General features: G+C 39.2%; 2 protein-coding genes across 4 annotated transcripts; one reads left to right on the forward strand and one right to left on the reverse strand.

The window, feature by feature from the left end:
• The first annotated feature begins 3503 nt into the window (after positions 1-3503).
• ccl44 (chemokine (C-C motif) ligand 44) lies at positions 3504-6294 on the forward strand. The gene is made up of 4 exons (XM_017714254.2): positions 3504-3666; positions 4617-4746; positions 5069-5216; positions 5925-6294. Exons 1-4 carry the CDS (start codon positions 3606-3608, stop codon positions 5931-5933), a joined length of 348 nt encoding a protein of 115 aa, XP_017569743.1. The 5' UTR covers positions 3504-3605; the 3' UTR covers positions 5934-6294.
• A 3136-nt stretch (positions 6295-9430) lies between these two features.
• On the reverse strand, positions 9431-19305 carry slc1a6 (solute carrier family 1 member 6). 3 transcript variants are annotated; one of them, XM_017714308.2, is made up of 10 exons: positions 18799-19305; positions 14117-14377; positions 13749-13886; positions 13401-13608; positions 13273-13315; positions 12854-13167; positions 11588-11821; positions 10760-10954; positions 10349-10483; positions 9431-10067 (listed from the first exon to the last, which is right to left on the reverse strand). In XM_017714308.2, exons 2-10 carry the CDS (start codon positions 14232-14234, stop codon positions 9869-9871), a joined length of 1584 nt encoding a protein of 527 aa, XP_017569797.1. In that variant the 5' UTR covers positions 14235-14377; positions 18799-19305; the 3' UTR covers positions 9431-9868. The 3 variants fall into 3 exon arrangements, with proteins under 3 accessions (XP_017569797.1, XP_037400984.1, XP_017569795.1); XM_037545087.1 differs by having other exon boundaries at positions 14121-14377; positions 18799-19304; XM_017714306.2 differs by lacking the exon at positions 18799-19305 and adding an exon at positions 18038-18730.
• Between the last annotated feature and the right edge of the window lie 4329 nt (positions 19306-23634).

Genomic DNA, 23634 nt, shown 5'->3' on the forward strand with positions numbered 1-23634 from the left:
AATGATCACAACATTCTCTGTGCTTTATATATGCAACTACTATGTTGGAATCACAATTTTCATTGTCAAGGTTCTCACATTTGGATCAAGGTTCCATAAATGAGTTTCATTTGCTTCTGTGTTGCATGGCTTTTTTCACTGATCCATAATGTGATCTACTTGGTACCTACAGTACAAGTTGTGGCCCAGCTGAACAGTTGTGCTCCTAAGTTCTGTTTACTATAGGAGGTTTGGGATCATACTAGATGCTATTAAACTGTTGATTGTTATTCAACAGTCATTCCAACGCCTGACCCAGGAGCACCCCTGCCCTGGGCAAATTGGTGTTTTCCCAGCTCTAACACATCTGATCCAAATAGTAATTACCAAATAGTGGGTTTGATAGAGCAGGGCAAGCACTACAATGTGCAAGGCAAGGATACTCTAGAACCTAGAGTTGGGAACCACTACCTCGTAGAAAGCATCATTCCAATTCTTTACAGTACTAACACTATACACCAAGTTACCAGTTAATTAGCTCTACCTACCTTGTACCTGCACTTGGAGGCCATTTTATCAGGAACCTACCTTGTTTAGAGATACAATATGCACATCTTGCACACCTGATTCCACTCAATCAGTTATCGAGAAACTTCATGTGCTATGGTGATTTTTAAGTACATAAAAATTTACAAAGCAGGGTCCTCAGATCTGGGATTAGGGACCACTGCTTTAGTTCTTTTCCTGGACAACAGTTGTCAGCCACCCTCAGTCCCGTCCACTGAGGTAAAGGGATCACCATGTTATTTACGTGGTGGACCAATCTCTGTACAGCACTGACACGTGTTCTAGAATGAGTTTACCTCAGTTTTCAAACACCTCAGGGTTTGATAACTTCCAGACAGCAGTAGCTTGTGGTCCGAAGCTGACCAACATAAAGCAAAGTCTTAATAAGGTGTCAAGACACCACATGCCCCAAAATAGCTTCACCCTGTAGTAGATGCTACTGTACATTCATCTTGAAAAACACTGCTCTCATCAGGATAGAAATGTTTCATCACAGGGTAAAGATAAGCAGTCAGTCTAACCTTGTATTGATTTTACCTCTGGAGACAGGTGAAACCAAACCATCCAGACAAAATGCCCCCACAGCATGACAAAGCCAGTGGACCCCCTCACTGTAGATGTCAAGCACGTAGGCCTGTACTGTCCTCTTGGCGTACACTGCACATGCACTCGCCCACTTAAGGTGAATATGGTCATTTGATCACTTTTTTCCACGTCTTTATGTATGGGCTTGTGGTTTTTGTACCACTGTTCTAGATTTGTTCTGGCTAACACATCCTGCATTGACATTCTCAGTCACATGAGAAACAGTTGCAACATACCAAAAGTGTGCTTCTTTCCAATTACATTTCTTGAAGACCATCAGTTTAACGAGTCTCGCAGAACAGGTTAGTTCATATGATGCATGGAACTGTCTTTTCAGCCTGTTTATCTCCCCAGGAAATTCCCCCAGTTGTTTTTTAACTTGTATATATACATCCTAGAGCTAATGCAACTGTTGCCTTGGATCATATTGTTAACACAGTCCACAGACCTTCCATCTCCTGATTTTCCAAAGTTAGTTCTTGGTGACGATCATTGTTCTGTGGACTGTCTCAAGAATTTTTATCAGTATGTTACATGTCCCACACACTTTGAAGGTGCCATAGAATGGAACACTGTATTGGAATAGTCAAACACTTTTGTCTCCTCCTTTAACTCGATCTGGCATACGCAAAAGAGGCAGTGAAACTGACCAAAATCCTGTTTTAGCATAGCAGTCTTGACTCATTAATGTTACGCCCCCAAAATTTACGTACACCAGCAACAACAGTCAATCACTTTTTATACCGTTTCTAAGGAACTGAACTGTTAACGAGTATGGCTGGTGTTCATCTTCAAACAAGGCTGAAGTTGTCCTCCTTTTCATCAGCTACACAATCAAATGTTCTCTTCCACCTTAAATGCTACAGTTTATATAGACACCAGCACGTAAGTACAGCACATACATAGAGTAGATGTTAACTGTGGTACCATTTAAGGTGTATCAGAAAATTCACAAAACAAGTTAGCAAATGGGTTCAACAGGATCCTGGACAACTTTAATTCAAAGGTTAGTTTGCTTTGCACATTTCACTCCAGGCAGTTTTGTAAACCTTGGACAATATCGAGCAGCTTTGCTCAGCATTTGACACTGAAGAGACCACTTCCAACTTTTTTAGCATCACAACCCTGACCGCAGCCTGTACATAACAGCCATACTGTGTGGTTGTTGATGGACGAAGCCAGATCATCAAAATTGAAAGGTTGATATTTAATTTTCCTTGTAGAGAGACAAGGGAGCTCACAAAAATGGGCATATTTGCAGATAAAGTCTTGTTGTCTGTTTTCTATTGAAGATCAAGAGAAATAGTTGTGGACTTTTCACTCCTAAAAATTGCCACACACATCAATGTCTGTAGAGAGTGTAGAAATAAGAAACATTTACAAAGCCTGATATCTGTTTGCTCCAAAATTATCGGTCTTCCACTGCGTCAAAGGCTTAATGCATAAACAGAAAAACCATATTATCATGAAAGACTCGTCACATGTCCTCCACTCTGCCTTTGAGTTGTTTCTCCTGGGCCACCGTTATTCCTGCCCTAGACGTCAGACTGTCCAACGGAGAGTGTCAATTGTCGCTGAGACCATCAGGTTGATCCGTGATCATTCATGGTGAGCCATGTGCTTACCATGTATTTTATGACCGCTGGGATAGGCTCCAGCACCCAACCCTCCCAACCCCTCATCCCAACCCTTCATCCCAACCTCAAAACTGAGGTCAATGGGGCCTGCTCAGCATTTTTATACATGCCACAGAGCATGGCAGGATGTTAATTGCTTGATTGTATCATGGAGTACACTTGTGTGGAAGCATCTGCATTCATACCTGCCTGTACCTGTTTTTAATGAAGTTGACCAGTATGTCTTCCCAGTGTTCAAAAACTCCTGCAACACCACTGTGTCGGATACATCCTCACCACAAGACATTAACATGCCACTAACATGTCAGAGTCACTGCAGTGCGAAGAATGGTCCAGCACTCACATAATATCTAGCCAGCGCGTTGTCAAGTGGTGGTCCCTTTCCATTGATGTATGGGGTAGAAGGTGATAAACTGCAGCAACAGATGAGCTACAGTCTGCAACTGTATACCTACTGAGTGCACCTCTGTGGGAGGTGTTAACAATAAATTGGTCAGTGATTGCAGGTACAAGGTAGGTGCACCCAACAAACTGCAAAGCCAATGGCAAAAATGAGACATTCTTCCTTCACATGCTATTCTGCTGTCAGTCCTCTTATCATCTCAGTGTGAATTGTGTGAGAAGAGAGAGGACACAGGAGGTACCAGCAAACAAGGATCACACACAAGCATGAGCAGGGAGGAGGAGGTGGATGAGGGAGAATGTGGGTGTGTTAGCATGTGAGAGAGAGAGAGGCAAGCAGGCAGAGGGAGGGAGTGAGGGAGGCTGGAGAAATATAAAAGAGACGGAGGTACAGCAGACAGCACGGTGGATTAAAGCCCGTCTGAAGCTCAAACCATGTTGCTGCAGACTATCTCTGTGCTCTCCGTCACCGTTGTTCTCTTTGGCTCCCTGGAAGGTAAGGTGAAACAGCACTGTTCCGCTGAGCTGGTCTGGAGTTTGGCATTGATGTCATGTCGAGGGGAGGCAGCATGATGGAAGGAGAGCAGAGTCTGTTATCCGTTTGCTGTGATGAGCTTTTTGATGCCATGCATGCTGATGAGAGAGAGAGGGGCTGTGCTGGGTTATTCAAGAGAATCTAGGTGATTAAGATGCACTTGTTTCTGATACCTTCCCCTGAAGGTAACATCGGAAGGTATTGAGGACAATATCTGCAGGATGGGTCATGTCATAATCCACATGTCCACATCGGCCATGTTGTGTTTCGCTCCAGCAATAACAAAACACACGTGGATGTAGAAAAAAACTCCCTTTACTGAATAATGCATTTGTCATTTATTATGCCTCCTCATTACATCATCAGGATCTCTCATTTTCCCCTTTAAGGTCTTGTTTTAGGCAGACAGAAAAATGTAGCCTGCATATGTTGCCAATAGTAGTGGTGGACAAATCAGTGCTTGAGGTTCTTTTAAAAGCTTACCATACTGTACTCTTTGGGCTGGTTTCTAGGACATGGTTCCTAAATAGTTCTTGGCTCAGATGTACATTTGTATAGTTCTGTCTTTGTTTAGTGTACAGGCTTTACATTATGTGCACAATTCTTAATACTTTAAAAAAAGTCTTTATCCTTCCACAGTCCATACATTCATTTGTTATGGAACCCAAAGTGATTCTTCTATTGTAGGGATTAATTCTGGTCCCTGAGGGCCGTTGTCCAGCACAGGTGGGTGATCTCCCCGTTCAAACACACCTATTAATCCTGGCAATCAGGAATGTGCCGCCCCCTAGGACCAGAACTAAAGAACCCTATTCTATGCCATCATTCCTAAGAACTATTTTCTGGCATCTGTGTCTAGGAAACAGGCCAATTGTGTTTGAGTTTTTGCTGAGTGTGTCTCTCTCTGGCAGGGAAGGGAGTGCAGATGCAGAGAGACGTCCAGTGCTGTATGCAGTACTCGCAGGGGAAAGTGCGGACCAAAGATGTTCTCAAGTTTGAGGTGCAGACAGAGGGGCCAGATTGCAGCATACGAGCCATCATGCAAGTATTCCAAGCATCTTGGAGCAATCACATACATGAAAACTATGCCATATTAAATCTCCCAGGCATTGCCATCCTCACAGGTCGTGTTTTTATTACTGAGCCCCGTAATTGTGAGGCAAGTGCAGCTCAAGAATGCACTCAGGCTGGGTGGACAATACCCAAACTGTTCCCAGAGAGGGCCAGTATTTCTGGTGCTGATTTGAACCATACGCAATTGAGGGATCAGTATGCGTTGTGTTTGATATAAGTAAGCTGAGACAAAGGTTACTTTCGCCTGACTCGATTGTTTTCTCCTGTTCTGGCTTGTGTGAATCGGCAGATTGTACACCAAGAAGGCGGTGAAGTGTGCAGACCCCAGGGACAGGAAAGTGAAGAGGTTACTACGGAAACTGGTCCAGAGGCAAAGAGCCAAAGCCCACAGGACCATGTGGCTCCATCCACGTGGGAATCTGCCTGTAATGTCAGAGGTAATGTAAATCCCTGTCCGAGCTGGATTAGCTTTACTTGGGGTAAATGTAAGGTGCATTTTTTTTGAGAAAAAAAAAGTTCAATCTGTAAAAGTAGCCCTGTTCAACCTCATGAAACACTAAAAAATAAAGGCTGCTAATGGATAAGGTTATGGTCTGTGTTGTTATTGTTATTGAGCTTCTTAAATGTCATGTAACAGTGACCTAGACTATCTGATATTATTTCGAAAAATTCTCTAGATTTGTCATCCTGTATGAATCGGCCAGTCAAATTCCTTACATAAGAACTTTCCCAAACATCCTCTGGTAAAACTGATCCATCTCAAACAATACTTTATTCAGGCATAGTCACTGGAACAAGACTCGCACAATTGTATTGCATATTTTCGACGTTAGAAGTAAGGTTCCTTAACTGTGCTGTCCCTGTTGAGGAATCTTGAATCTAGCTGATTGTACCTAATGGTACTTTTGAAGAACCTCTCACCAAGAAATTGTTTTCCCCAGATATTTTTAATGCTTCACCATTAATGAGGTCTTCCAAAAGAAATCCAGCTGAGACCAAAATTAAGCCATGAAACACCATCTGCTAAGCCTGTGGGTCTAAATAGGCCTTGAGCTTGCTACCTCTTAAAAACAATGCCTTTTTAAGGTTATTGATGTGCTCTGAATATTGAAATAACTATGCATTATTATCGTCTTTCTCGTTAGATCCAGTAAACGATGAGGAAGAGACGACTGATCACTCCAGCCTTTTCATCTTTGTCACTATCTTCTTGAAAGTATGTAGACCCATAACTTTCATTACCAAACAGTATGCTATCTCAGCAAGATTGTGATATTTAGATGTCTTCTGACCTGACTGTTAATCTATATGCCAAAGTATTCTCCTTTTTAACTCTGTACTTCAAGCTTGTTCATTATCTATCTATACTATATCTACACCTTATAAGTTATACAAGCTGTTATATAGAGTTAAAGTGATATGACTGTTCTTGGCTCAAATATAGTGCAATTACTGATTCTATTATGTATGGTAATGCAATCGATTTTTTATATATAAAGAAATACATGAAAATGGTGCTTGCTTTCTTTTTATCATGTGTCATGTGTTGTGGTTTTATTTTTTAAAGTTGACTCCAGGCTGTTTTGTTTTTTTTTCTACATAAAAAGGTAAGTTATAAAAAGATAAAAATACAGGGTGTCTCACAAAGAAACACCCATATAAAATGATAATGGTTTGACAGACAGTGATCCAGTTTTAGAAATCAGGAAATGTTCCATGTTGGTGACATGGCCTAACAGGTTCCCCTCTTCCCTCACAGATGGTGTGTAAAATTGGACCACCGTCTGTCAAACCATTTTCATTTGTATATGGCTGTTTCCTTTTAAGACTTGCAGTATGTCCTTTACCCCTGGGAAAGTCAAAGTAACATATCTTTAAAACTCGTTTAAGGTACATAGTTGGACATTAAGAACCCCGTTGCACCTTTGAGGGTACATTGAGATTCTTTGTACTTTGAGGGACTAAAGTTTACCTGGACAGTACTCTTTGTTTCTGACAGTGGGAACAGATAATATGATAGCATTTGCCTTGACTTTTCTTTTCTAAAGCTGCCCAATTTTCCAAATGGTTTAACACACAATAAATTTGAATGAGCTTGAATGAGCTTAGATACAAACTTGCATTTGACTTGCAAGTCATGGTGTCAGTTGGTGGTTGCAGCATTAAAACACACACACACACACACACACACACACACACACACACACACACACACACACACACACATATATATATATATATATATATATTACTTGAAGTGGGCATAATTCGGTAAAAGGAGTAAAATATATATAAATAAAGATATACTCTCTACTATAAAGTAGGTTCTGTTTTATGACTCAACACACCTGCTGGAAACTTTTTTAACATAAAAGAAATCAACATTTGAAATATTTTGTTCCTGAGACATTTATTTGTGTCATGGTCTTTCACATCCTCCCAAAATATGATCAAAATACAGCACAGCCATCTATTACATCCGTCAGTACACACGTAACTGAATAAGGAAGGTTTCAAACACAGAAAACACTGCACATGCTGCAAATGCAATGTGAATGCTTTACATGGCTATAGATAAATAAATAGAAATACCACACTTTAAAAACAGAAGTACTCCGGTTGAATAAAAATAATGCAAAACATCCAAGTACAGCTGCAGAATAAATAAGAATAAACCTGAATAAAGAAAAAAAAACTTCAAAAAGCAATTTCTAAAATTGAAGCATGTACTCCAATAAATGTGATTTACTAAAAATTTGTTAATAAATTAATACTGCCTGAAACACAAACTAGCTCTACTTGCACAATCCACAGAACATAAAGTAACTTTCTTTATTTACTCTATAATGTGTCCAAACTTGTAAAGGAAACATGGATTCCATTCCTGATGTATAGTAATTGCAGATAAGGCATATTATATACACATAAACTACAAATGCATGCCAGTAAGTAAATAAAGAGAGACGTCACAACATTACTCATGACAATCTGCTAAAATAAAATAAAGGCAGTTTTTTGAAATACAAAATAGTACAGTACTATCAAAATAAATGAAATGTAACAAAACATTATAATATGCATGAACAAAACCACAATAAATGCGAGTAAAAAATATTTGTATATGTAAGTAACAATGAATGGCAATCACATGCTGTCAGATGAGGTAAGATGTTCACTATTGAACTTTTTATACCACCTTTTTGCAACATGACTTAGTACAGCCAAAAGTACTGTTCACTAGGAAACACTTCATTTTTCATTTACAGTGTACTTTACAACATTTCAAATTCTTCATTTACAATGTAGTAAAATAATATTGGTTATACAATTACTGTAAATGCTCATGGTATAACGTAGCTGATGAGCTATTACTATCACTTTAAGAGAGTTTGACTAGAACACACTGTGATTACCATGAAATACCATGAAATGCACTGGTTTGTGGAAATAGAGACCCATAGTATCACAGACGCGAAACACCACTCCTACATAGCAGCCCCATTGTTCTGCCAGTGTTCATCCTCAACTGAGCTCAAGGACACCAATTTTGGTTGGTAATTGTCTGGGTGAGCAGTATTAAGCATAATATCTATGTATTTGATTGCTCCAAGATGCTTGGAATATTTATTTCTAAAGGTTTTGCAGTTGAAAACAAGAAAATGAGAAGAAAGACATCCAGATGACAGCTAATCAAAGCTATTGTAAGCATATTAAATTAAACTACTTGACTAACAGTTAGTCTGGATCATGTTTTAAGACTAACAGAAACTGACAGAAACTAAAAATGGCTTGTCAAGAATCGATTAAATAATTTTCGTTTGAGCATGTGAAAGGTAATAACAGAACTCTGCTGGTGCTAGTTAACAACTTTGTCGGTTCTTGCCTATAACGAAACCACTTGAGCACTACAAAGTGATACAATTTAAAAGAACATCAATGAGGATGCAGAAATAAATCCAGTTACCTTACCAATGAGAATTGTTTTATAAGAACAGTTCTCTTTTAAGAGCATACTGTCGTTGTCCAAACAAGTATTTCTTGAATGGCTCCTTCACAACAGCAGGGAAAAACGTATTTACTTTCAATCTAAGTTACTGCAAAGAGATTTTATTTCATGCAATTTTGAAGCATTTCTTTTGGTCCATTCATCATGAAACTTCTGACACAATGAGTGCGTTTACATGCACTCAATAATCTGATCATAATCAGATTTCTGCAGTTTTCTGTTTATACAAATGGTCATGTAAACAGCATACTCCGATTTCTAGGTCTAGAAATCTAATTAAGAAATCCGATAAAGAAAACTGGATTTTAGCTCAGTAATCAGATTTTTCAGGGCATGTAAACTCTTACTTGGATTTCTTTCAGATTTCTCAGTCTGTGCATGTGTGGAAAAACAGACTGTGGTACAGGAATTAAGCAAGCAGCATTACCAGAAGATGACAGCAAAACACTTTAGAAGCGACGATGAAACAACTACATGCTTGACAAAATGAAGAATTAAATATTCTTCATTTTCTAGATGCATGTTCATATTTTCAGGTGAAGTGGTGCAAAGTTTTTTTTAAAATCCATGGCAAGAAGTTTGAGTTTTACATTAAATTTACATCACATTTTCTTCTGTTTATTGGCTGGTTGCAAGGCAGAAATCTGTTTACTGTCTGACTCATGTAAACCTGAAATCTGATTATTCACGTGCATGTAAATGCGTTGATTGGATTATTGACCAAATCCGATTTCTGCAGTTATGAGATTATTAAGTGCATGTAAGCGTTCAATACAGTGGAGAGCTGCTCTTGCTCAAATGATGTAGAAAAATAAAGTGAAGCTTCTCTTGAGAGAGTTACACGTGAGGTTCAGAAGGTGCTTCACATCTAACAGCAAACAGGCCACTGGACATCAGGAACATGACTGACCCCTCATTTTGAGTCTGAATAATATGGTAGACATTCTCATATTTGGAACATACTGATATGGCTTTTGATATCCTTGCTCGAACATTAACTTTAACTTTAACAGTATTTGTATTTTCCAGCATTAACGGATGCTCTAGGTAACAGTACTGGGTGCTGTTCAAGTGTAGTGTTATTTACATTGTGGTTTCACTGTTTCGGTGCTTGATAGAATCATTCTCCTGGCAGATAAGCTGGTATGGCTTTTCGTTCTCCTCAATCACAGAGTTTCCAATCTCAACGTCCTGGTTCTGCAGTTCCTGTCGTGACAGGTGTTCCACGATGCCAGCTCCTAAAGAGTCCCCCAGCACATTGGTGGTGGTTCTGAGGCGATCGCTGTACATACAAAAACACACAAATGCCTCTCAATGAAAACCAAAACAGTTGCTAGGTAGACATGCATCTGACTGCATTTATAAAGAAAGTGTGTCAAGCTAAAAATGAACATGAACACAGATGAGATGCCTTTTTATCCACTATAATGGCAGCTCTATTGACATGAAAACATATTCTGTATTCTCTCAGATTATTTGTCTGCATTATGTATCAATAACCTTTTGGAAGAGTGCTCTCTGCTGGAGCTGCATGCTTCAATGTGACATTTAGTTAAGACTTACAGGAACCAATCCACAGCAATGATGAGCGTTATGTCCTCGGTGGGCAGTCCCACCGATGTCAATACAATCACCATGGTTACCAGACCAGCCTGAGGGATGCCTGCTGCTCCAATGCTGGCAGCAGTTGCTGTGATACTGGAAGAGGACATTTTAATAAAGAGAAAATACAGTTGGAACTTGTGCTGCGGAAGTGTTTTATGGAGTATGCAACAAAGAGCCCGACTGTTAATACAGACATTAAAATATGTAGTCTAAATGTCAGTGAAATATCATTGAAATGGCCTACAGCTCTGTGCACTCCACAGAAGCACTGTAACACAAAAAACACTGCAAAATTGTTGAGAAAGATCTATTTAAACAGTCTGCTGCTGTTCAGGTGAACTTGACACAATGTGCAGCATTCATTAATACCTGATAGTAAGGATCTGCCCAAAGTTCAGGTCCATGCCATTGACTTGGGCTATGAAAATGGCTGCCACTGCTTCATAGAGAGCCGTACCATCCATGTTTATGGTGGCTCCCACTGGTAACACAAAGCGCGTCACACGCTTATCAACGTGATTGTTCTCTTCTAAGCAACGGAAGGTGATGGGGAGGGTGGCCGAACTACGGGAAAAAATACAAACTAGTAATTACTTCATATATAATCATTTATGGCATTTCCCTACAACAATACAGCAGTATTTCCCAGTTCCACATTTTTACTCTATCCCAAGTTCAAACACAACTGAACCAAGCAATCAAGAACACTGATCATTTGTACAGTTGTTCTGAGAACTGGGCTTGAACAAAAATGTGAGCTGTTTCGGAGTCCCTGAATCCCTGGACTGGAGAATTCTACCTTTCAACAGTTTCAATCCAGCTGGTACTACAAATAGTATATCATTGTTGTCAGAATAAAACCTTGTATCTCCATTTTTGATGTTTTTCAGTTTTTGACATAACTTGAAAGTAACTGTTATCCTTTACATTGTGTGAAAATTGCATGATGAATAGACCAAAGTAAATGGCCCAAAATGACTTCTTTCCAAGTCTGGCTCGATTAACTTACATTAAAAGTAAAGTAGATTTTTCCCTTCTCCTATAAAATTACCATTTTGGAGATGCAAGGTTTTCTTCTGACAACAGCAATATATACTAAACTATACAAAAAACATTTTTGGAGTTTTTTTTTTTCAATAAAGAAATACCCTTATTACTGTATAGCTGTATTCCATATTGTATGATCATTCTCATTACCTGGAAGACGTTCCTAAAGCCGTAATCAAAGCCTGCAGCAGACCACCAATAAACGTGTAGGGGTTCCTTCGCGTAACCAGGAAAAAGAGCAGAGGCAGAACAAAAAGGCCGTGGATGAGCAGACCAATGATGACGCACATCGTGTACATGCCCAATTGCCCTCCAACCTGTGCCAGGTCCTTCATCTCAACAATCTTCCCAGCGATCAGGAAGAGGATACCAATGGGTGCGTACCTGAGAGATCATATCACACCTGATGAAACTTCAGTGAATAATAATGACTTAGATAAACAACGTTTTATAGGTGTTAACAGGGCGCCCAAACTTTTTTTTGTCTTTGGGTGCCAAAAATGTTTTATCCTTATGTTTTCACTTGCTGCCAGTATACACGGAGAAAATATTTGCTAAGTTAAAATAAGTGAAGACATCCAAACACAGAAAACACTTCTGCACATTCTAATGCACTTACTGTTTAGTTAGCATATTAAGAATAAATCAAACATAAAATGTCATAAAATGTGGACTCCTGCCAAAGTTACAGCATACTTTAGGTTTTGTTTTTTTTGTTTGTTTGTTTTTACAATATGTTAAACAAATAAACAGAAATTGTGCTAAAATTTGTAGAAAAATTACATATTTAAATTTGCTTCCTGTAGAAAAGGTGTAAATTTATCTCAGCTTAGAAATCAACAAAACTTTCTTTTGATCATGGGTGTTCAAACTTTTGCATACAACTGTACAGAACCATGAACACTCATGTATGCATAAATGTTTCTTTGGTTAACTGGTTCTTCTTTATGATGGAATACCTGTTGTATATGGTTCTTTAAAGAACCTTTAAACTGTTTGGTGTGAACCATGAAGTCTAGACTTTGTTAACAAAATTAGCCTCATATTTGAAGTGCTAAATTAAAAAGCAAGCAAAATTTGATTGACTTCATCTAGGTTGAGTGGAAAATTGTGTATGTTTCATTTTTTTTTTGTTTAAGTTACATATGTGTACACCTTCAGTAAAAGTCTTATGTCTACCCTTCTAATATCTAAATAGAGTTTTTTAGTTCTGTAGTCTCCAGTAAGTGACACAATTCAACACATTAAGAGCTTAATTAGTAACCAATGAGTTGAATCATATTTAGTGGAACAAGGCAAATGTTAAAGTCTACACAAAGGGGTACTTCATTTTAGGACTGAAAAAAGGAAGGACTGAGGTTGGAAAACTAATCCTTAATAATATAATTTCATAGCAGAGCATAAACGGACACTCACCAGATAATGATAGCTACCAAGCGCATTATGGCGTCATTGAGGCAGTCAAAGAATTCTCGCAGAGCTTGGCCCTGCTGTTTCATATTCCCAATCACCAAGCCAAAGCACATGGAGAACACCACCAGGCCCAGAGCATTGACACCATTAGAGGAGCCGGCCACTGGAACTGTCTCCTCTACCGTCTCCTGGATGGTCTGCAGGACTGTGCTGAAATTCCCAACAGAACTGGACTCGGTAGCATTGATGCTCGCACTTGCATTGACCATAACAGTGATGTTCTTGGTGAACACTGTTTTCTTGTAAAAGGTTTTATACTGAAATATATAAATAGGGAAAGATCAGATAAAGGCAAACGTCAGATGTTGACTCTACTTCTGTCAGTTATCAGATATAATGAATCAAAAGTGTAAATTTCATACCTGTTTAAAGCAGGCCTCCACTAAATTAGGTGGGAACATATTTCTGTAAAAAGAGTGAACATATGCTTGCATCATGTTACAACACGAAATCTGCCATCAAATGACCAAATTCAAGTATTTCCCTTTACCTGATAAGATCCAGAAAGGCATCAGCAGCTTGCACTGACTCAATGCTGCCACTAGAGGACACTGGACTGTCTCTGTTGCCTTTTCCAGGTCTTATGATGATCACCATGACAATGCCGATGAACACAGCTATTAAAGTGGTCAGCATGTAGTAAACGATGGCCCGCATGCCCATCTTTCCAGAGGCTTTACTGTCCAAAGATGAAATTCCTAGTAAAAAAAAAGAGCAGCATGACCTAAAGGGCCTGTTTAAATCAAAGCCCACATTCTAATAAGCTTCTACAGCAGCCAGATACTAAGCAACACCGCATCTATACCAGACAGTTTGCTTATTGATTTTGTTCATGTACCTGTAACAAGACTGGACACGATGAGTGGCAGAACCAACATCTGCAGCATCCTCATCAGCAGCTCCCCAGGGAAAGAGAAATATTTTATCTCCCTCACTGACAAGTTGTGAGGACGCAGAGCAAATCCCAACACGATTCCTGAACATCACAAGGCACAAGACATAACATGCAGTTAAAGTTTAACAAGACGCCACTCAACATGTGGGAACACGCTAGCATGCTGTCTTTATGAACATATCTGAACCAACTTCCTGCCAAAACCAAAGAATAATTGCCTTATTATCTTGACGAAAACTTGATGAATTAAGTCACTGTTTTTTTATTTTACATATTGGTGTGCCTGAGCATCCACCCCAAGCATGCTTTACCTACTGCGACTGCTGCCACGGTAAAGAGCACAAAGGTGTTGCGGCGCAAAAAGGCTTTGATGCTGTCTCGCGTGATGGAACACATCCTGTCCTTAGCTCCAGATACTCGTTTCTGCATGGTTCTGCGCAGCCAATGAAGGTCTTTCTCAGAGTGATGGGGCTTTTCAGAGTCCTCGTTCAGGAAGAGGCTGTTGCTGTTGGGGGGCTTCTCATTAATAATCAGCTCCAAGACTTGGTCCAGGAGGCAGGTTTCATGTGAAACTGACAAAGAGGAAAAGAGAAAGACAAAGAAACCTTTGGTTTGTGATAAATAAGATCAAAAGGTCATTGCAGCTCAAAACTAGCATTTAAAATGTTATCTGTCAGGTTACGCAGTATGCAGCGTAGCATTGTCGGTTTAACTATTTTTCTATTTTTTATTCACATTCTGTATATATATCCATATATTATATGAAGAAATTAAACTCTATTATATTTCAATTTATTTGGAGGAATGAAGCACATTACATCTGTAAAGCTCATCTTATTAAAGATTTCAAAATGGAATGGCTGAAGAATTATAAGATGTCTGCATCTTCACTACTAGGTGAATCAATACACATCATACAATCACTCTGATACTGTTGTATAACCTGGTTTGTGTCATTTGATATTGTTTACTTTATAAGTGATATTTGAAGTACACTATACTGTTAATGAACCTGTGTATACTTTTTTCTTTCTTTCAAAAAGGAAATATATTGAACTTTACTGATTGAAATATGTACAGAATTTTCACATTTATAAAGTATATTACATCAGCACAATTATAGCCACAAGGAAATAAACTGAAAAACAAAACTGATAGAATAACAATGTATAGCACATCTCATGTGAAAATGGTGTACACATTTGTTTCAAATGAATTCAATTCAATGCGTTGTCCAGTTTAGAAAGTTCACCTGTAGCTATGCCACAAAGCAGATTAATGTGCTTGGAGGACAGTGTTAACTTTTCCATTTGTAGCACATGATCTCAAGTGACTAAAACATTGTTGTGTGTTGGCAAAGAGAGGGTATCTATGACATCCTTCCCACACACAGATGGCATGATGGCTGTGAATTGAACCCTGGCTGAGATCTTAGGGAGGCTCCTCTCTTACTCTAATCACATTTATTCCTTCAATCACTACTACTTGCCAGGCAATAACAATGAGCAACACTATCGGGCCACTTTTATTAAAGAGATAGTTCGATCAATCATATCAATCAGCCAAAGCAGATTGGATGTATGAATTTTGCTTCAGTGGGGCTACAAGACTAATGTAGCTTATAAGTGATTGAAGCTACTCTCAAATTAGCATCATGCAAACTGCATGTGTAAATCATCATACACTTCCAACCACGTAGAGTTGTTAAGCAATCTCACAAAGAGTTTTGATTTTGTGTGGCTTCCGACAGTAAGACATACTGTCTATAAATCCATACAAGTGGACAAAGCTGTGGACAAAACACTAAGATGGCTGCTACTAACGTTTTTTAGCTTTGCAACATACTTTTATCTATTTTTAGTGATAACAGTATATCATAGCGTCAGAAGCCGCATAATCAAATTTAGTATTACTCACCAACTGTGTGTGATTTGAAGCAAGTGTGAGATGAGTTAGCATAATGCAAATTAGAGGGCACAAGCTTCTATTACTTGGTAGTTACATTAGCCTGTAGCTTGAATGCAAAACTAAAGAATCAAACAATGATTGACTTTGGGATATTTGGGATAAATCTGAGGTGTTATAAAGGCAAACACATTTCACTGGTTGGAAAATGAACAGGAAAGCCCATAATGTCCAAGGGCTAAAAACTCACAACTGTAGGCAAAATTGCTGTTTCAAATACATATTGTTAGGACTCCTGGACATAGTAACTGTTATGTGTGTCTACCTGTGCCCATTCTGTGTGCTTTTCCTCTTCCACTGTATACTTCTCCTGTATAAGAGGTCACTGAGATACATCCTAGAAATCATTCAAGGCTCTCTACCCTCTGATATGACCTGGAAGAACACCTGTCCAGACCAGCACTCTTCACTCCATTCTTCACTTTGCTTCAACTGTTAAATTTGTGAAAGCTTTAACAGACTTTGTGAATTTATAAAAATTAAGAAGCAAGCCATAGTTTATTTTGCTGTATGCTCGTTCCCGATGCCATCATCCTAAGCTGCTATTGACCCACTGAAGTAGATAAACCTGCAGTTTTCTGCTTTAAATGATGTCCAGTGTCTGGTCTGGCAGCAGGTCTGGGGAGAGAGTCCACTTTCAAAGTCTGTTACAACCTGAGCCTAGACCAGGTCATAACAATATTTGAAATCACTATTAAAATCTGACAAATATCTCAAATAGTTTGAAGTATTTGGTTCAATAATGCACAAAAAAACTTTTGGGTTGTTCTTGCTACTGTGCCTGGGCAGATGTCCACAAGTAGCCCAAATCACTGGGGTGACTTTTCCCCACTTGCAGCGTAACCAGCAAACTGACTGGCTCTTTTACTGAAGGGTGGGACTCTCTTTGTAAAGACACCGTGGTGAGCGTCAGGTGCTTTCCAACCAGCGACCTGTCTCCTCCGCAGTATCTCTGACCTGGTCTTGTATGAGTGGAAATTACGGCATGGGGCCAGTGTCAAGATGGCCATCAACTGGACAGACTTTCCTATTAGGACTTTGAAAAAACTCCGCCAGTTTGTACTCTAGTCCGTGTAATTACTGAATACGCCTTGGAATGTAATAAGTCTGGGTTTTTAAGATGTTAACATTGAATTTGTCAATAATTTTTCGACTGTCTGAATAAATCATAAATTATACTAATAATAAGTGATGATGAGCTCATACACACTCGTTAACAGTAATTGAGAGATGAGCTTCTTTCCATCCTCACAATGTCGTTCTCAATTACTCATGCATGGTATTTCCACCAAGGTGATCATTGTTAATTCTGTTTCAGATGACCAACAGGGCCGAATTAAAGCTGCATGAGCCCCTGGCTGCTCTGTATTCTGCTTTGAGTCCCCAGTGAGTCTCCAAAAGGCACAGGCTTATAGACTGCAGCCAATCTGTGCAAACAGGTTTTTGCTAAGAGGAATAATGGATTGAGACAATGAATGTAATTACAATCTCGTGGATTCTCATATGATCTCAATTGCAGATCCAAAGTAGATTAATCAAAATGTAGTTCTTTCAAATAACGTGTTCACATGCAGTAGATGTTTACAATACACAGTGACTGTGTTTATTTGAAGAGCTTCATTTGGAGAGGTGGTATGTCACACATGTGGTGTGGCTCTTCACAAAGCCATGTCAAAATATGTAGACACAAAGCACAAACTCACACGAGATCATTTTGTTCATCTAGAATAAGACATCTGTCTTGCACTAAATGTTAAGTTGAAGACGGAGCATTTCACGTTAAAGCGATTAAGCTTAGACAGTGATATAAATTTAAACAAATTCTATAGTTTGTATTCTCCCTGCTGGTAATATAATTACCATATATCTAGAAACTGGACTATCTTCTAATACTTCTTTTTTTTCATAACGATAACAACATTGTGCACAGATGGCATGTAACACTGTTAACATCCAGTGGTTCTCCATGTTTGTTGGCACCCTTCTTCTGGACAAGCCCACCCATTTTACCCCCTACCAGAGAATAGATCTTATAGATCTCAGACGTAATTATACAAAACCACAAATGAACGTCAACTTTCTTATATAAGTTGTAATAACTTTCTTTTTTACTTCTTGGTCAACATCCTAAAGTGATATACTCTAGGCTCTAGGGACAGTTTTATGAATTGTATTACAGAACATTACAGTACAGTACAATAGAATTAAAACTTAGTTTCCAGCAGTTTCAGCTCAGGCACTATTCTGCATTTCTCAAGCGTACTCACCACTCATCCTGCTGTTGCGGTCACTTGCCTGCGTGGGAAAGAACAGATGGCCCTGTACTTCACACAGGAGCTTGGGGCTGAACTGACAACTGGCCACGCTTTACTGAACTCATATGCCAATAAACATGAAACAGTGTGTCATCTCCCCTACCCTGACCTTCATAAGGCTCATGATCCCTCTGCATGACCACACGCTGGGCAGCAGTCTGGGTCACACTGACCGGGGATCAGGAGCACCTGTTTAAATCCTATAGCCTTTAACAATGTTGAGCAGTCTCGGGTCAGTGTAAAAAGGGGCAGCTTGGACCAAAACCCCAGGCTGGCATACTACAAAGCTGGGAGTCATAATCTTGCCCCCACCAGGATTTTTCTCTCTCTCTCTTTTCTTTTTTTTTAGCAAAACCCCAAAAATAGCAGCTACTCAGCTACTTAATCCAACATTTCACCCTGTGTCCACACACAAACTGAGTAGCTTTGTGTGAACTGATGTAAAGTCCACCTTAAATGGGGCTGCAAGCATGATGTGCCTCCTGGGGCGCAGCAATTAACTGCTGCACGGTTTAAGGTGGACCGCGAAATTAGAATAAGAAACTTCGTTGCAAAACTGCTGTACCGAAACGCAACTGGACAGGCTAAATGTGATTTCCTCATTTGAAAATGGCAAGAAACTACATATTAAAGGTGTTGTGTAGCCTTTAACGTCGTCACAAATGAATGTGGACAGGTTTGTTTTAATATAAATGTAAATAAATGAGACTTACCCTGTTGAAACTGACCCCTGTTGGGTTAAAGGCTTTACCTCAGCGCGTTGTGGTAAACAACCGAAACCAAAATCGCCTTAAAGCGGCTTCAACAAGTCTCTCTGTGTGACTTCGCCAGTAACAGTGTGTCGGTTTGAGAAGCCTGACTAGAAAACGAGCAGGAAAAAAACAGCAGAGGTTTGCCTTGGGAGGGGAGGTTAGGGATTCTCCAGGCGAGAAGTAAAGCCACCTGCTGCCGTCAGAAAAGAAAAAAAGGAGCACAATTGAAAAAATCCCGTTAGTGGTGAGCTCGTGGGAGGCGGTTCATTTGTAGCAGGGAGCGCTAATGGTTTGCTCGTACTCTGAGCTATGGAGCCTACAGGCTTAGGTACACGGGCCAGAGAAGGGAGTGAAACGTGATGGTGTCCAAAAAGATTGAGCACATATGCTCAGGAAAAGTCACTAATGCGTTGATGTGTTGAAGAAGGGCAGAGAGGGAAAAACATACTACCATCATCCATTACCATGACAACCGGCCTCCATGCTCTCCTCAAGGTCCAGCCTTAGTGGCTTAGAGGGTTCATGAATTAATGACCCTGGACCCCCATCTTCCCACGCATCCACCTACGCATCGTCTTAGGCCTGTTTTTGTGCATTCAAAAGAGTCTCCCTAAGGGCTGCTGAGAGCTCACATGTTACATGCAATGTTACCATAAAGCTTTCATGCATGTGAGGATTGGCTTCATAGCATTAGAATTAAAACCTGGTTGTTTGCTTTCTAATGAGAATTAGCTCAGCGGTTACCGTTGGAGACCTCTAGTTTCTTGTAGGACACAGCATCTGGATTCAGTCCACACCTGTTAAACAATTAGAATCTTTCACACTTGCAATATCAGCCCACCATGAAAACCATTAGTGGCTGCTGGAGACCAACAGGAAGCAACAGACACTTTGAATTTTTTCAGCAGGGATGCATTGTATTTATGAATGTCTACAGCATGTGGACTGCTTTAGATGGAAAGCACACTAAATTCAGCATCTTAATTTTCAGATTATGTAATTTCTACATTTTTGTGGCATTCTCTCATATCATCATTCTTGGATACCGCCAAAAACAAGTATAGTGATGACAGGTGATGACAAGGGAAGGTTGTATGTGCAGTTACCTATATATTAGTCTTCCCCAGCTCCCACGAGGGGTGTTAGATATTCTGTGCAATTTTCTGAATTCTTTTAATCTAACCATCTATTAAAGCCTATAGACTGTACATTATGGGGCCCTGCTCCAGTTTCTAATTATGAGTCCAACTTTTATGTAGCATCATGTGCACTGTAACACTCAGACAGGGTTGTCAGATGCGCATGCAGAGTCTTTTAATAAACAAAGTCTCGTTCAAAAACCATGAATTAACAGGCAAAGAGTCCAGGAAAAAACAGGAATGACCAAAACACAGTGACAACAACTGGATAGTGACACAGAGAGTGGCAATACCTCACAAGGAGGCAGAGTGAGAGTCCGGGTTATAAAGGGTGCTGATGAGTGGATTGTAGGCAGGTGTGTGTGTTGGGAGGAGTCAGCCTCTCAATACTCAGAAGAAGCTGATCTCTGGATGGCCAGTCGGCCAGTAGGCGTGACATGCACTTCCATACTATATCTGGGTGGCAGTGGTTCTATGATGGTCCCTTTCCATTGACAAAAGGGGATCAGGAAGGGGTGGCTAATAAATTAACACCAGTGTGGGTGGGCTAGTTTCACCTTAGTGTATAGTTTATAGCAACTATAAACCCGCAAAGTGCGCCTCGTGTAGGTGTACCTGATAAAATGGCCAGTGAGGATGCTACAACTCAATGTGCTTTTTAAAGTCTCTAATAAAACAATTTAATGCAAATTGTCTACCTTAACATTTTCAGTTAATTGAACCTGTAGTGGTAATACATTACAGAACAATGTTATATTCTGTTACTGCATTTTTAAAACTTCAATTGATTCAAAATAAGTCAGCCAGGTTACTTACATTGTTAAGCTAAAGGAACTGGCCCTGTGACCGGAAGGTTGCCGGTTTGATCCCCAGTGCCGACAGTCCATGACTGATGTGTCCTTGAGCGATTGCTCCCCGGGCGTGGTGGATAGGGCTGCCCACCACTCCGGGCAAGTGTGCTCACTGCACCGTAGTGTGTGTGTGTATTCACTAGTGTGTATGTGGTGTTTCACTTCACGGATGGGCTAAATGCAGAGGTGGAATTTCCCTGTTTGTGGGATTAAAAAGTATCACTTATAAAGCAACAAACATTTTTTTTGCATTAATACATTGTTTGTCAACAATTTTGATTGGTAAATTGAATCTTTGTTGCCATCGATAACAAGAAAGTATGATAAAAACAAAAGTTATGGAAGCATATAAATAGAAAAATATTAAATACTAAATGTTCTTATATTTGAATTAACAATTTCCATTTAAAAACATAAAAATGGGTCAAAACAAATAATGCAAATCAAGTTTTTATGCTCTGTTGTTCACAATGTAAAGATCAAATGTGTTCAAATGATGGACAAAAGCAAAAATCTTAATGACTTTTCAGATAAAGTGACTGCTTAGTGTGCTGTGGCCCACTGATGCTCACATAGCATCTAAATCTTTGTGTTTAAATGAAATGTGAATATGTGAATATGACGTGATGAAAAGGAAAACACGTAATGAAAGACTGCATCTAGAACTGAATTAGCCAGTCCCTGTAGTTACTGAACAATAAACCTTAATATGCCTGGGATTTTAAGGGGTTAAACAAGGAAGTCAGATTAAGTCCTTGGTACATCACAAAGAATCGATGGAAATTTATAAATATTTTGCCTGATTTAATATTGCACTTTACTTGTTGAAGAGGAACCTGAAGCCATAAAGCCCTGAAACAAGTAACAAATGTCGTTAAGGCTTAGCAGAGCAAAAGAAAAGATATCAGGAGTCTGGTGATATCTTTGAGTTGCAGACCTGATGTAGATAAGTCATGTAAGGCATAAACAAACACATATCAATTTATTTTTCCCCAGTACTAAGGCCCAGAGAAACAGAGATAACAGAAAATGGTACTGTTACAACACGATTGCATGCAAAGGCTAAATAACCAAATATTAACTTTAACTGGATTGGCCCCAATACTATGATCAGCAATACAGACATAATAAACACAAAAATGATATGGCTCATCCTGTATGAAAAGGCCTAAAAATGAATGCAGACATTCTGTATTTGGGTCAAATTTATGGTCTGTATGAATATGCTGCCAAAATAAGCAATTATTTATCTTATTAAAACAAATGCCTGAACATTCCACATCACTACCAATACGGCAATAATGCATCCAAAACTTTCCCAAATGTTTCAGCTGTGAATGTTTCGGTTGTGACAATTTCAGCTCATTTTAAGCAGAATTTAAAAACGCTAGCCAGCACATGACCAGCACACACAGCTTGTAACAGCTGTACAAACATTAAATCATAATATTTTTGAAAAACACAAAAAAAGATTTACTTAATTGCAGAAAGTATGCGTTTCGGTAGTGACAATTCTTCATGTTACACAGTGATATTCTGACTGTAGAACACATTTACTTTAAAACAATGGGTTCTAACAGCTCGGTCATGAGGGACAGCGATGTAGTTTCACTTCCTGCTCTAAAATGCAGGAGTGTGGCTAAAGTAAGTGATACTTTATTAATCCCACCTCCACATTTAACCCATCTGTGAAGTGAAACACCACATACACACTAGTGAATACACACACACTAGGGGGCAGTGAGCACACTTGCCCAGAGTGGTGGGCAGCCCAATCCACGGCACCCAAGGAGCAATTGGGGGTTAAGTTCTTGCTCAAGGACACCTCAGTCAGGTGCTGTCGGCCCTAGGGATCAAACCGGCAACTTTCCGGTCACAGGGCCAGTTCCCTAACCTCCAGCCCACGACTGCCCCTAAGGTAAGGTAAGTATAGACTAAAACTTCTGTTTCAGTAGTGACAATGATTTTTTCAGTTTCATTGTAATCATTAACTAAATGGTGACAGATAAAGAGCAACTTAAATGTTTTTTTTAAAAACCTGACAAGTTAAAATTCACTTCTTGGTCTAAAATGCAGGGGTGTGGCTAAAATAAGGTGTTTCTGTAGTGACAATGAAACATAAAATATATTTATAGTTTATTACTATCTCAATGCTTTGAAACAGATCATAACATAATAGATAAATATTTAAGGTCTAAATGCTTTATTGTTATTTAATATATTTTTTAACTCTTTTTTGGACTATTTTAGTAGAAAGATCCTTATGAAATCCGTCTAGAATCCCGTCTTTTTCTTTCTTTTTTTTTTTTTGTCTTGCCATGCTCTCTCCATAAGACCAGCATCATCTATGTAAAGTGATGGTAACAGATTGTATCACTATGGAAACACAATGCATCTGCCAAAGTGTGGGAGGTGTAAAACACGTATAATCTACATTTAGCCGTAGTAATTATGCACTCAGCTGCTACAACTAATGCATGAATTGTATGCACATGCATTGAGTGAATTATATACAGTTAATACACTGATTACTTTTTTACTAGTATGTCACCCACTCTTCATGAAGCTCCACAAATGTATATACGTTGGACAATAATATATTATATGCTGTTTCCATTTCTTTTAAACAATTCATTTCCTATGCACACTCTTATAATTATTGTATTTGATTTAGGATTAACTATGAGGTCTAAATAATCTGCTATTGGGCTGATGTCATTTTATGCACCATAGCTTTCAGCTTCATAAGACCCACTTGTGTGTATGGTGTACTGTATAAGACTACAGTTATACAATGAGTGGTGTAA

The sequence above is a fragment of the Pygocentrus nattereri genome, chromosome 15 (assembly GCF_015220715.1).
Source record: "Pygocentrus nattereri isolate fPygNat1 chromosome 15, fPygNat1.pri, whole genome shotgun sequence".
Lineage (NCBI taxonomy): Eukaryota > Metazoa > Chordata > Actinopteri > Characiformes > Serrasalmidae > Pygocentrus > Pygocentrus nattereri.

What these genes read in the sequence shown, in the direction of transcription:
- ccl44 (XM_017714254.2), top strand. Translation starts at nt 3,606, where the DNA reads ATGTTGCTGCAGACTATCTCTGTGCTCTCCGTCACCGTTGTTCTCTTT. An exon ending in TCTCTTTGGCTCCCTGGAAG is followed by an intron (nt 3,667 to 4,616) that starts GTAAGGTGAAAC and finishes TCTCTCTGGCAG; the next exon opens with GGAAGGGAGTGCAGATGCAG. An exon ending in TGCAGCATACGAGCCATCAT is followed by an intron (nt 4,747 to 5,068) that starts GCAAGTATTCCA and finishes GTGAATCGGCAG; the next exon opens with ATTGTACACCAAGAAGGCGG.
- slc1a6 (XM_017714306.2), bottom strand. An exon ending in CGTGGCAGCAGTCGCAGTAG is followed by an intron (nt 13,887 to 14,116) that starts GTAAAGCATGCT and finishes TGTGATGTTCAG; the next exon opens with GAATCGTGTTGGGATTTGCT. An exon ending in ATTGCTGTGGATTGGTTCCT is followed by an intron (nt 10,068 to 10,348) that starts GTAAGTCTTAAC and finishes TTGTATGTACAG; the next exon opens with CGATCGCCTCAGAACCACCA.